A 14,196-nucleotide genomic window follows, 5' to 3' on the forward strand; every position below is an offset into this window, starting at 1 on the left:
TAAGACGGGGAAGGATGCTGAGAGATACTCCATCATTGACCCATATTTAGTCACTAGATGTAGTTCCTGCAAAATCGTGTGGGTATTTGAATTCATGTAAGTAATCTCTTTAAAATCTTTTGACTTGATTCACTTAAGAACTTCAGTCAAATCTCTAGCCTTGTATCTGCAATTATACATACACATCCCTACTGAAATGAAGCACAAATGTAAGACATACCAATTAAATTTAGCCAAGTTAGAGCTCTTAGTTATCTATAAAACACATAGTAACAAATTAAAGCACTTTTGCACAGTTAAAATAAAAATCTAGCTGTAGTAATAGCAGTAGGAGAAGATAAAGCCTCCTGTTTCGATGTATGGAACTGGGGATGTGGTGCATCTTTGGATTTTAAAATAAATATCCTTTTTGGACAAAGTAATCATTGTAGTGCAGTAAGTAACAAATGACAAGAAATAGTAATCTTTAACCTTTTCTGAACATCACCCTTGTAATTTGTCACATAGAAGAGTACTTATGAATGAAAGTTTGACTATATAATGCAGAATAGTTATCATATATTCCATAGTTCAGCAAGAGACTGCAGTCTAGCATAAAACCATGGCTGTATGCTTCACCCCTCCAATAAATTGTCGTGTTAAGCTGATTCTCCCTGGGCACTGTAAATTTCTTTTGAAGAGTGAGTTCATTAGCACCAATAAGGAATGTACATTAAATTGATTTAACTAAAAATTTTCTGCTTGCTAATTTGAATTTGATTAAAATCAATCAATCCCCTTACCTTTATTGCATGAAGTTAAGTAAATTGTACAAGAGCTAGGAGGACAGGGACCTTTGTGTGTCACCTGTGTTGCCTGATTTGTGCAACCAAAACTCAGCCAACTATCTTAGTTTCCCATCCTGTGCAATGAGTTCTAAAGCTCTGTTCACATGGTTGCCCAGATACAGTGACCAGGTGGTCTTCATTAATTTCCACGCGGATCAGCGATTGATTTTTCAATTCTTAAAGTGCAAAATGGACCAAACTTCACAGAGTATAAAGTGGGCAGAAATAAAGACTGTAGCAGTTGACTGTGCTATATCTAGCATGTTTTGGGCCCTTTCTGTAAGTGATGTGGGTGAAAACCCCAAAAATTGGGAATTGTTTAACTCGTTTATGATTACTGTAATGCTAAAGCAAATGGTGCAACTACTGTTCTGAAGACACTGGCTATTAATGTAAGGCAATGCCCTTATCAGCTGCAAGAATCAATAAGAAGTTAGTAGACTACTAGCTTAGAAGCCCACATCAGTACATGACTGACGGAGTAATTTCTGGAAACACTCTGCAAATTATTTTGTAGACATCCTTATTTGTTTTTATAAAGTTCTATTACGTAGTAACATGTTGGTAAAAGTTATTGCTGGGTTCAGAAAGAAAACCGTCCCAAAGCAAACACATGGATGATCAGCAAAAAGCTATCTTTATGGAAACACTGTTCCTTCAAAATCATTGTGCATATGTAGCTAGAAAGATAAATACAGCCTAAGTGCAGTAACACAGCTGAAAATAGTGCTCAAGTGGCAAGTATGAATGACAGGAAGATAATTTGCACAGATTTTGAGAAGAGATCTTGTAGGAGATGCTGGTAGGCACTAACATTTTGAGTAAGAGCTTACAACTGGCCATACATAAGGAGACACGAGCAATAGTTCCGTTCCTGTAGGAGGAGGCAAGTCAAGTAGAAAACAGGCTTGTCTGTTTTCATCATACGGCTCGTAACGTGTTCACAGCTGAGATTAACCTAGAAATAAAGCTGAATGGGAGGAGGAGATCAGAGACATAGATCAGATTTAACCTTCCTCAGAACAAAACTCCTGGCTGGTGTTGAGGCAGCTTTTCTGAAGGGTAAACTGGAGAGGTAAAAGAATTGGAAGCGTGAATATGGCATCTAAGAATGGAAGACAATGCCACAAAAGAGTTTGATTAAAGTCTGAAGCACTGACAAGAGTACTGTGCACAAAGGGCAGATACTGGTGGGTTGGTTGAAAGTTTGTCAGCGTGGCTGGTGTCTGATCTGCCTGATGAGGGTCTAAAATGGCTGGAAAAGAGAACAGCTCATTTGTTACCTTACAGGTGATATAGGACTGCATGGGTAGCTGAATCATGAATGGATTTTTGCTTCAAAGGAAAGTATTCTTGTATTTTGATCCGCAAGCTGGACAGTAGGATAAGGGAGTCAATGAGAACAGGTCCGAAACAAGTGCAAATGAAACAGGAAATTAAAGGTTCAAAGTGAAAGAGCAGAAGTTTGAGGATTCTTCTTAGTGTAGAGGGAAAGGCTAAGTTTATCAGATGGTAGCAGAGCAATAGCTCCAAGACAAGCAGGAGAAAATACTTTCAGAAAGCCTGAAGATTTAATCAGTAAATGCCCTGCTATGTAGTTATTAGTTCTATAGGAAAGAAAAGCTGAAGGATGAACCTGAAGAGTAATGAATCTTAACACTTCATTTAAGAAATGAACACAAAAGCCTTTCTGCATTCATTATTATTTTTCCAGAGCATTTTTATGACACTTCCAAAAACATTTTTCAGTCCGTCAGTTGTAGTGTAGCAAAGGAAAAGTGTAACCAGTTTTGTGGGCTGCTTTTCTCAGGTGTCCTTGGCAGGAGAGAAGCTGATGATCTTAGTGCTGTTTTGGGCAATCGGTCGCCTGTAAGAAACTGAGAGAGAAGGTGTGGCCTATCCAAACATACAGTAATAAGAGCAGTGGTTTTGTGATGCTGCTATTCAACTGGAGCTAATGAGATTTCAGTAGCACAAAGTCTGGTACAGCACTCCTTGAGTAGGCCTATTTACTTCAAATGTTCTTTTGCATGTAAACTTGCAGGGGAGTGTTCACTGCATCATTCAAGGGCAATAAAATATGTAGCAGTCATACGACTTTTTTTTTTTTTAATATGTACTGTAATTATCCCTAAAATATTTGGGGTGAATCAATTTTAAATAATAACATCTGAATTTTTAGAATAATTCATTAATATTTTTTAGGTAAAATTTTGCTTTGAGGAATAACTGCGGAATACCTACCTAAAAATATGTTCATATTTTGAAAATATCATGGCCCTGGGCAGCCTGGGCTGCTATGAAATGTGGAGGTTGGTGGCCCTGTGTGTGGCAGGGGGTTGGAGATTCGTGATCCTTGAGGTCCCTTCCAACCCTGGCCGTTCTGTGATTCTGTAAAAGCAAATCATGTAAGCCTTTAATGTGAACTGTTTTGCTTCATATTCTTATTAAGCACTGGTTATAAAACAAGACCTTCCACATGTGGTATGCAATCAATTGTCAATTAAAATACAATTGGAAAAGCCGTGGTTCCAGAAAAATGGATTTGAAAAATGATGCTTTGAAATAGCTTTAGCAATACAATGTGATGTATGATAGCAGAAGCCTGGGTTTAGTGCCTACCAAGTAAAGGTGTGATTACTCATTTTCTAATTGGCTATTTAGAATATTAAATACAATTACCTCCTTTTTGTTTGTTGGTTTTTGTTTTTCCGTGCCTTAGAATTCTGTCATCTTCAGCTGGGGAAGCAGAGTGGGGATATCTGTAAATAAACTCTCAGATCACAACTGCTTCAGTCGTATTTTCAGCAAGCTGCAAGGCAGTGTTTAGTCCCAAACACGGAGGTAACTTCAAGTGTGCTTTCCATGCCAAAAGCACCCATTTGTGTGCACATTTTGTGCTCTCAGGTGTATATGGAGAAAGGTACGCGGAAAAGAGTTGAAGATGAGCATTTTGCTCTTAGGTTGAATTGAGGATTGACACAGATAACACCCATCAGTGCAAATGACAGTTACCACCTGTTAGTGCCCAAATGGACTCCTTTCAAATTTTGGGTCCTGTAAAGCACAGGCTATGTTAGTCTTCTTGTCCTTCCGTATTGAATTGTAAAGTAAACCAGTGGAATTCAGTTAATCAGAAATCTACTGAAACGCTTGTATAAGAGATTTTCCAAGTCTGAAAACATTCGTTGTACAAGTCAGGGCCCAAACTGATGTCAGTATAAGGGGCAGAAGTTAAAGCTCCGGAATGAGGGATATTTTGATAACTAGGCATACAGGAAGGTGGTGATTTGAGGATTACTTCCCAGAAGACATTTGAACAAAAAGAAGACAGAATGCTCTGCTCAGAACCAGTAGCTGCAAATGGTTTAAAAAAGTGATACCATTTCACTTATTATTGCCAATAGGATGTAGGCTTTCTTGCAGTTATGTCCTTGAATAACCATTTCTTTAAAAAATGACATACTTTCTGTAGCCAGTGATCCATGACTTTAAATATTTGGAAGGGCTGTTGATTCACTGAACTGCAAGAAATTAAAGATGCTGAGGCATATTTTCAAAAGAAGAACTACATGCTTTATAAATTACTATGAATTTGATCATGTATATTCTTTTTACTGTTTGAAATAATGGTCAAAAAGCCTACTGACATGCAACACATTATTCAGTTTACCTGCAGTAGAGTTAAGTAAATGTTGGTGGCATTGCTGAAATCGGCTACGTGTAATTTTACAAAGATGTCAGCACCTGCAACATCTCCCCTTGTTCCTGTGTTAGAGTCCTCTGCACCTATTTCTGTTTGTCGTGGCCGTTCTCTCTCTAGGTAAAGTGTCCATAAGACCAATGATTCCATCAGCAAATTTGCCAGTCAGTGCACATGGTGACATTTGTGCCACTGGTGATTTGGTTGCCATTTCACTGGTCTAATTAAATAGGCAGTTTTCTCTTGTGCCCACAATCATCGTCTCCCTTCCTTTGGCACCTTAGCTCATAGCTTCTCCTTTTTTTTCCCTGTCCTTTTAGTTGAATATCAAATGCATTATTGATCGTTCCTCTTCCACCCCTTCTCTCTTCCGCTCCCCTCAACTTTTTTTAATCTATTTTTTTTTTCTTGATTGGCAGTATCACCCAGACAAACAGAAGGCAGATGTGCCAGCAGGAGAAGTGGAGGAGCGTGTGCAGAGGTTCATCGAAATTGATCAAGCGTGGAAAATTCTAGGGAATGAAGAGACAAAAAAAGAGTATGACCTGCAGCAGCGTGGTAGGTTCCTGCCAAGGAGTGCTGTGGTGGCAGCAGCTCTTTAAATAAGCAGGGTCTGGGAGTAGTAGTGAGATGGTATTTTAAAATGCTGTTTGTTGCTGAACCAAATGTTTCTTTCACTCTTGTCCTACTTTCAAACGTGGATCCATTATTTATAGCTTTTGCTACACATACATTAGATAGTGAAAACACCAAATTGCCTCCAACGAAACATTAGGTGGCGTTATTCCTAATAATCTGAATATGGGATTTATACTAATTATGGACCTTATCCCTTTTTAACTTATTAAGGCAGCTTCATTAAGTGTTCCTCGTTTATTTATTTTTAATTGGAGTCCCGTTCTACGTTAGATTGCAGTATTTTAGATGCAGGCATTATTTAGTTTATATCTGCTGTTCGGTGTGCATGGTATGCAAGCACTTCTGAGTCGTTATGGCATGTTCTTTCTGGCTCTTTGTTTAAGGTAGCTCTCATAATTCGTCTGCATTCTAAATTAGTCTAAAGCAAGTTTACAAACAATATTCCAATATAGCACATTAACTAGGCAGCTCTAGCATGCATTTCTTTTCATACCTCTCAGAAAATAGCTTCTTAAAACAGTGACAGGCTGTTGTGAGAAAGAAAGGGGGGAAATGTAGGTCAGGTCTGTCACACATGGGCTACCATTACATGAAGTGATAGGCTGTCTTTCTGCTCTGGCCTCGGGATAGGAGTCCCTCAGCCTTCCATTAGAACCTTCAATAAATGTATATCCACCCTACATGTTAATGGGGGGAGTCAATAATAGTGTACTGCCTGTGGGGAAAACACTCAGTCGCACTCTGCAGTAACACACTCTGGTCCGGCATTGACGTGTAGCCACCATCACTTCTGAATGTGTCTGATAAAAGCCCACTGTCTCTGCAGCTTGTTATTGAATTCTCTTCCATTGTACATTGGCACACCATCAGACCTTTCTCTCTTGTGCTGATTTTTAACTCCCCTGCCGCTGCGGATAGCAGAACTTTGAGAAACAAAGGCTTAGTCATTCCGGTAGATGTGCATCACTGCAGGATAAAAAGAGTGATATAGAATTGTATATGCCCAGTATGAATTCTCCAGTTAAATAATCTTGTATTTCAGGCTTTGTGTGGGTTTTGAAAAGAGGGTGGGAGGGGCTAAAAAAGGAAAAAAGGAAATAGATATTCAAGAAGGAAGGAAAAAATTGATCCTGTGCTAATTTCTTATGTAAACAGTATTAGGGTCCATCCTAAATAACTTATCTCAGTCTTATTTTTCAAATGTCTGCTGTGGTGCCAGAACAGGAATTTCTGTTCTCATTGTACTGCAATTGAAGTATCAACTGTGTCCTCCATTTTCACTAATTATACGTGCACAGAAAAAAGATGAAATTTTGAAGATTAAGTTGCAAGTTTTTCTTATACACAGCCAACTTTACCTAAATTAAATTTTACCTAAATACAGCGAATTTCAAATTTTCTTGGATCAGGTAAGGCTATTAACTAAGGGGAAACACATGAAGATTTAACAAAGTGTTGCCATGGGATTTAAGGACATTTCTGCACATCACTTCTGACAAAATTTTATTTTACAGTATTTTGGACGTCCTCTGTATTTACAGAGATTCCTCTGCATCTAGATGAGTTACTCCAAAAGCCACCTCGATGTTTTGTTGTTGTTTTTAAAAGAGCAAATAAAGAAAACAATTTCTTTACGTGAGTATTTGGTAATGGTGAGGAAATGGGATGGGCATATTCCAGTACAGAGCATCCTATTCCAAAAGGACACAGCGTTTCAAACTCAGGCAAACACACAACATGCATGTGCAGTGTTGATGCATCCTTTGTAGCATGTTCCCTAGCAGCAAAATGACAATGAAATAAAATCCAGTTCTTTGAATGCCTGTCAAGATGCTTCTGAAGTCATGATTCCAGACAAATTTGTCGACGCTGCTGTAAGGGCTCACAGAAACAAAGGCACTGAGACAGCAGCTAAGGGGAACAGTGATGAGAAAGATAATACAGCAAGTTAGTAAGACTGCAAAGCCGAGGAAGCAGAATGTGAAGATGGCAGCGTGCGTGTGTGTGTATGGCTGCCACAGGAAGAATCCCCTGCACTGCAGTCTTTTCCCCATAGCAGATATTGCTGATTTGTATGTGCTTTACTGTGTTAGATTAAATCATCATTAATTACTGAGCTTAGGTATTCAGTGGCCTGAGAATTCTTAGAAGCTTGAAGACTATGGAGTCTATGGCTTTTTTTCTGGTTGTGGGGGTTTTTCTGTCTTTTTTTGTTTGTTTATTTGTTTTTAAGTCTTTGAAAATAACAACTAAAGATGCTTTTATATCTTAATACTGCTTTTTTCTGAAAGTATCATAGAGATCTTTGGGGCTCTGGGGGCTGCATCACAGTGTACCTATTAACAATGGACTTCTTTCCTCAACAGATTTTCTCCTTAGAAGCTTTCCATTATTTGTTTTCTATTTAGAAAAGAGGAACACACATTTAAAATCAAACAGCAAAAGTCACCAAAAAGCTTTTTGGTGAATTTAGGTTGCAAACAACTTGTTCTGCAGTTTTCATAGTAAAGTCATTTGAGCCTCGAAAGTACATTTCAAAGTGTTTACGTCACAGTTTGAAAGCACAAAAATCTCAGAGGCTCACTGAGATGGGAAAGGACCTTCGTGGGCCATCTGGACCCATCTCACAGCTGGCACAGATCAGTTGCTCAGACCTTCTCCACTCCTTTTTTGATTTCTCTAAGGATAGAGATGCCACAGCTTTTTGGACAGCCTGTTCCAGTATTTGTAACCAAGTTAAATGGAAGGGCTCCTTGCATCCCGTGTCACTTGCTTAGCATCCTTCCAAGAAGTCTTCTCACTAAGCACTTACAGACAGCATACAGAGATGCAAAACCTGTTCTTGGCTTCTGTTTGCACGCTCTGTCTCAACCCTTCACCATATCTGTAGGCAACTGGGGTTATCCCTGGATGTCAGTGCTTTGTACTGGGGAGCCTCAAACTGGACACAAGGCATCAGATGTCATCTCAAAAGCATCAAGAGAGAACAGTAATAAGAATGACTCCCTAAAGATGCTGGGTGCACTTGGCAGCGCCCTGCTAACTTGTTCTGAGCCTGTTGCCCACTAGAATCCCAAGGTCATCTGGAAAACTGCTTAGTGGCCACTTGTCTCACAGAGAACTGTTGCATTTGGATATTCCAACCCAAAAGCAGGACTTTATCTTTGGTGTTCCTGTCAGTCCTTTTCTGTATTCAAGGTCCCTTTGAAGAGGGGGGGAGGGTTAGTTGGTTCTTGTTACAAAAATTCCTTCTTAAAAAGCACTTATACCAAAACTAAGCTTTTTGCATGGCCATTAATTGGAGCCTTTAGTGTGCCAGCTCATACTCTACGTGACAGAACTATTTGTCCATCTCTAGCCATGGATTTTATGGCTGTGTGGAACACAAGCCCTCTACTGCAGCTCCTTGGACTACAAGTGAAGCACTATTCTCTTTTTTTTTAATAAAATAAAATAAAAGGTCTTTTGTTTGGAAAAAGTTTAAATTTAAATGTTACAATTTGATATTAAAGCATGCTTATTTTATGTAAGAGCCTCAAACTTTAGCAATTATTCGAAAAATAAATAGACTATAAGGGGAAAAAATAAAATTCTGTAAATATCCAGGCTTTGGGTACTGTCATGACAACATTGATTGACAATACAGATCTTGAACTTTGGTAATTGTGTTTACCTTGTTTTTTAAAGAAAAAAAGTCAATGCTAAGAATATAACAAAGTTAGAGAAGTTGATCTGGTATTATGACCATCTTTACTATTACCATAAATTGTTAAAGGGGTTAGATTTCCATTTACTGCTTGCAGCCTCTTTCCTACAACTCAGCCTTAAATAGACCAAGAAATATTTATTGTATCCTCAAGTAAAACTTAAATACCTTTCCTCTTTTACAATTTCTGAATGACCCAGCAAGGGCTCTAGTAAAGCTTTACTGAAGCAAGCCGCTAATAGTTATTTAATGTTGTTCTGTAGCCTGAAAGAATCTCAGTAGATTTTTCCTTTTAATCTCTTTGAATTGCAGGCTCATAAACCTCTCTGATGAGCCTGCCAGTGTTTTCTTAGATCCTGCAGTTGAGACAATGGAGCTGCGGAATCCTTTCACCTCTTGTTGTCAGACAAATCCAATAGATGGCAAAGCCAGGCAGGCTGTACTACTTGTGAATTAAAATTTGTTTTTCAAGTTAGGAAAGATAATTCAAGTCTTCACAGTTACCCAGGAATGTTTCTGATAAGTTGCATGTGAGTAAAGCTGCCAGCTGTAAGTCAGTGCTGGTAAGGATACCATTCTTAAGTCACCTTCTCTCACTGATTTTCTGCAGAGAATCATAAGAGATGTGGCTGTGAGATACGTAACAACAATCATGTAGCTGAAACAAGGAGGAACACAAGAAGTCAGAACACTTTGTGAAACCACTAGGTTGGACGTGTGGTTCTGAGTTCCCCAACTCATACTGAGCTGTGCTTGCACGTTACAATAATTAGCCAAGGCTATTTGTGCAGTCCTGAGGTATTTTACGTTCAATAGTACCTTGAATAGGAGAATAAGGAAAATAAAACAGCTTTGTTCAACCCTGGAGAATGAGTTTCTCCAGTTCTGATGCAGACAAGCAAATGATTGCAGCATATAAAACTGGCAGAGCAATCCCTGGGTTATGTGTTAAGTTTGGGGACTGAAGCCCGTTGAGAGTACTAATTGCAAATGAACATCCTTCTGAAATATCAGCAAGTCTACTCAGGTTTGGGCATCGCACTAGGAATAACAACTTCAGCTCAGACAGGAAGTTATCCAGGCAATGAATTGTACCTGCTGATGTTTAAAATACACCACTGTGTTTTGAAGAGTATGGTAGCAGCAGGCAGGTGATGGTGCTCCATGGTAAAGAAATGCTGCATTGTTTGCTTAGATAAAGATCAGAGGTGTGTGATTTTTCTGCAACGTTTAGGAATAAATGGGAACAATAAAACAAGTAGTGTTCAAATTGCAGTTCTCTTCAGTTCCGATCACAGCACCTGGGAAGTTCTTGAATTACAATTACTGCCCCAAATTAAACGTACTTTCATTAGAAACCAAGTTTTGTGTAGTATTTCTCTAAAGTTACAAAATTTTACTATCCAAATCATATTGTTTGAATTCTGTCTCTCCTGCATTCTTAAGTACCTTAACTCTGGCTTCTTGGTATCATTTCTGTTAGCATAGTGAACAAAATATGACGCCATCTCCCTTGGATGATTTTTTTTTTTTAATGCTAAATGATGACTGAACAAAATCCAGAAACAGTCTGGAATCAGGAAATGGGCCCAGGAAATTCACCAGAATACAGACCTGTGATCCCTACTTTGTGTCTTTGCTGCTCAGCTCTTTTTCTTTTCATAGTGACATTTTCCAAGGAAAGAGAGTTTTCTTATCTGCTGTAATAAATATTACATTAAATAAATAAATCTGCTGTAATAAATAATGCTGTATCCAAGGAAATGCACGTCAGGCTTCTCAAATCACAGCTAAAGGAAGTAGTTAGGAAGTTTCCTTCTTACTTCTCTTCAGCCCACAGTAAAGAGCAATTACACAGTAGAAGCTGGGAAACCATTTGGAATACCTCTCATCTGGTAGTTAGGTAGGGCCATCTCCTGGGAATTAAAGTAAGTTATAATCTGGGCCTCCACTTTTTTCCAGCCAGAGTCAATAAGTAGATCTAGGGTAAGGAACTCTTTCTCTGTAATTTTACTTGTGTAGAAAGCAGTTGATGACGCTGCTTTATCAGAAACTTGTGTTATTAAATGAGAAAACCCACTTAAAAACTCACTGAGCAAAGAGAAGGAATTTTCTTAACAGCCTGATTTAAACATGAAATATACACTGAGCTACTGAGTCTTGCCAAATCTAAGATATTTCTGTCAATATGCTGAAGGTCAGTTTCAGGCATTCCTGGTTCTTTACAATAAGAAACAACAGCACTTGTGGAGTTGGAATTTCCTTGTGTCAAGCAGCATTTGGGAGGTTTTGTGTAGTAAGTTATGTTTATTTTTAATAACACCTTTTATGGCTTCGCTTGTAGCTGAACAAAATCTGACACTGTCAAATTGGTGTGAACTCAGGACATTAAATGTACATCTGCTGATAGATTTGTATCTATACTGAACAGTTAGTGGTGACAGCTTGCATTTTACTGCACCCTTCTTCCTTTCATGCTGCACCCAATGTTGGGTGAATCTAGGGGATCAAACGGCAGTAATCTCACGTGGGCAGACCAGAACTGATGTTCTTTCTGTATTAAGAATCTGTGTATTGGAGAAGAGCACCTGAAACTGTTTTTCATTTATCTTTTGCTAGGAATCTCATTTTGCAGGCATCACAGCATTCTTCTAACACTTTTGTGCTTACTGGGATGTTTTTCTTTGGCTTCTCACAAAAGGAGAGCAGGTTATGCAGAGAAATAGTGAAAACCTGACTAGCTGTGGTCCTGGGGTAACCTACTCCAGCTGACCCTGCTTGTGCAGGGGGGTAAGATGGGTCCTTTCCAATCTCAACCACTTTGTGACTCTGTGGAAAGTGTAAAGGTAAACACACCCATGGTAGAGCTTGTTGAAGATTGTTTATAGCCAGGCTTTTTAAAGGCAGCCCTATCAAATAAAAGTTTGGCCCTAATTTCATGTAATTGTTTGGGATATGCATGAAAACTGTTTCCAGCAGCGTTTTGGTAATACGTCTTCACCATATGAAGGTCCTTCAGAAATTCCCTGGTTTATGCAGGAAAATGGAAATTTAACAACAACTTTTTTAACTGATTACTAGGTCTGACTCTCCGGTAGGGACCAGATTTACTGCTAGGAATAAAAGTGTTAATTGACCAGGAAGAATTAACAACTTGTATGTTGTCTGAGCTGAGCATTTGTCACTATTTTCTTTATAGAAGATAATCTGACCAAAGAATGGCCGTTACATGCACAGATTTATCTTCAGGATATGTCCTGGATTGAAGGTATGAAAGCTTTCTTGTTCTTAGTGCCTTTCACTGTCACATAAAACATTTTCCATCTTCTTCTGCATCTTCTACCTTTCCTCTCTCTCTTTTTTTTTTTTTAAATATTTTCCTCAGATTTAGTTATTCTGTTCTGTGATTGCTTGCTATTCTTCCATTTCTCTGCTAGTTCCTGTCAATCCTGCCTTCCAAGAGTCGGCTGAAGCCCTTTTCCAGCACTGTTGAGTTGAATTGGCACTTGACTTTGTGATACTTACTTTGCATTCTCTCACTTTCCTCCCCATCCCTGCCTCCAGCTCCCCTTTTGCTTGGACACAGATCATTTTTCACCTAGCTCTCTCTTTGGAATACAATTGATTTTACTTTTCTGGATTCTCCCACAATTTCTCAAGCATCTTACTGCACTTTTTACGATAATGGAATGCATTTTCTAAATACACATTTTTCCACCTAACGGTGTGTTACTTTTCTCCTTTATATTAGTCTAGCTTTTATAATTTATTTGCTTTCTAGAGTAGTAGCTGATTTTAATTTATTATTTTTTTAGAGTTGGGGATGGGGGAAAGCTTAACTACTTTTCCTTCCTTTTGTTTATTTCCTGAGTTAGCAGTCTGTTTTGGAACCTTGACCTGTCACTTGTGTGACAAACACTCCTTAGTTTGTTCTCAATTGCAGTCTAAAGATGTTGGTGCTTTGTCAGAATCAAGTTCTCCTTTGGAGCATTCAGTGATGCAGCCCTTACAACGTATCTCTGTTTCACTGATAAGCACCTTTTTATATTTGTTCTTTTAAAGAGACTACACAGACTCTGGCTGTATTGCATTTAGTGTCTCTCAGTCACAGAAACAAGAATACAGTGTAAGTAGTGCATTCACAGTCCAGCAGTGAGGGGTCATGCACAATTTGTCCAGAGCAGCTCTGTAAAATAATAATCCAGAATAAATTCCCGATTCATCTTGAGCACTGAAGGGATTTTTGTTTCCTTTCCTTGGCAGATGAGCAGTGTTACACCCTTCCATGCCGATGCGGTGGGAGTTACTCCGTCTCCAAGAGCGAAAGCAAAGACGTATCTTTGGTCTGTTGTGACACATGTTCCCTTGTTATTGAGATCCTGCAGTGAGTGCTGCACACAAGCACACCCAGTGAGGAACTTTCAAAACATTGGACGTGCAGGACAGCGTCTCACAGGACAAACGGGACAACAGGGATGCTCCGAGAACAAGCTCAGTCTGTCTCAAGACAGGAAGCGTGCCCATTTACTGACCTATCTTTAAAGACATTCTATTTGTTCTGTTTTCTCTTCAACCAAATTGCTATTTATAAAAAACTTCCAGAACCCAACACTGAGTTCTGTACACCTGGACTATATCTAAACAACCCTTCTTTCCCAGCAAACAACAGAGTGGCTTCTTTCAGTCTCTGTCTTTTATCGACTGCAGCTCGGGCCTTCCCTCTTAAGTAAGTTAAATCCTGTTAAAGTCTCAGATGACAAAATTTAATCAGGAGGCATATGTGTGAGAATGCTTTGAAGATAATGAAGAATCAGGGGTATTAATGGGAAATGGAAATTGTAACAATCAGAAGGATCAACATGATGGAATGGTTGATACAAGAGGTGTAACAACAAAGGGAGTAACACAATAGAAAGGTGTTATAAGGGAAGGGAAAAACTGCTCACTTGTCTCCAAAGATCTAGGCTCAGAGGGATAAACTCCACGAAGGAGGAATCTCCAGAAAGAGAACCTTCCTCAGTGGCAGTCAGCCCTTAAATGAGGTGTAAGAGAGGTGCAGCCAGGCTCCACTGCTTCCAGTCACACAGCTGAATTGCCTTCACCTGTGCTCCCAGGACTGACCGGGTCCTTTCCTCAGGCTCTCCATCAGTGGTTCAGGCCGTGACTCAACAGTTCCCATACAGGAATATTTTCTATTTCAATGCTAAACATTTAAATTAGCTTCTGTTAAATCCTCGAAAAGGACTTGAACCCTAGAAAGAGGTGACAGAGCTCTGCAGACGTGGCTGGGTGTTTCTCCTGGTACAAAGAGCACGTACAGT

At 39.1% G+C, this 14,196-nt stretch overlaps 1 protein-coding gene across 1 annotated transcript in view; it reads left to right on the forward strand.

The window, feature by feature from the left end:
* The window catches only part of DNAJC24 (DnaJ heat shock protein family (Hsp40) member C24), a gene marked incomplete at both ends in the record, with an annotated part of 29,000 nt that extends 15,737 nt beyond the window's left edge, over positions 1-13,263 (forward strand). Inside the window, 3 exons of the mRNA XM_079536956.1 lie at positions 4,950-5,088; positions 12,075-12,143; positions 13,139-13,263. Coding sequence (XP_079393082.1) covers positions 4,950-5,088; positions 12,075-12,143; positions 13,139-13,263 — 333 coding nt within the window. The remainder of the gene's footprint in view (positions 1-4,949; positions 5,089-12,074; positions 12,144-13,138) is intronic.
* Between the last annotated feature and the right edge of the window lie 933 nt (positions 13,264-14,196).

This window comes from Tetrao urogallus (assembly GCF_951394365.1).
Source record: "Tetrao urogallus genome assembly, chromosome: 6".
In the NCBI taxonomy this organism is placed as follows: domain Eukaryota; kingdom Metazoa; phylum Chordata; class Aves; order Galliformes; family Phasianidae; genus Tetrao; species Tetrao urogallus.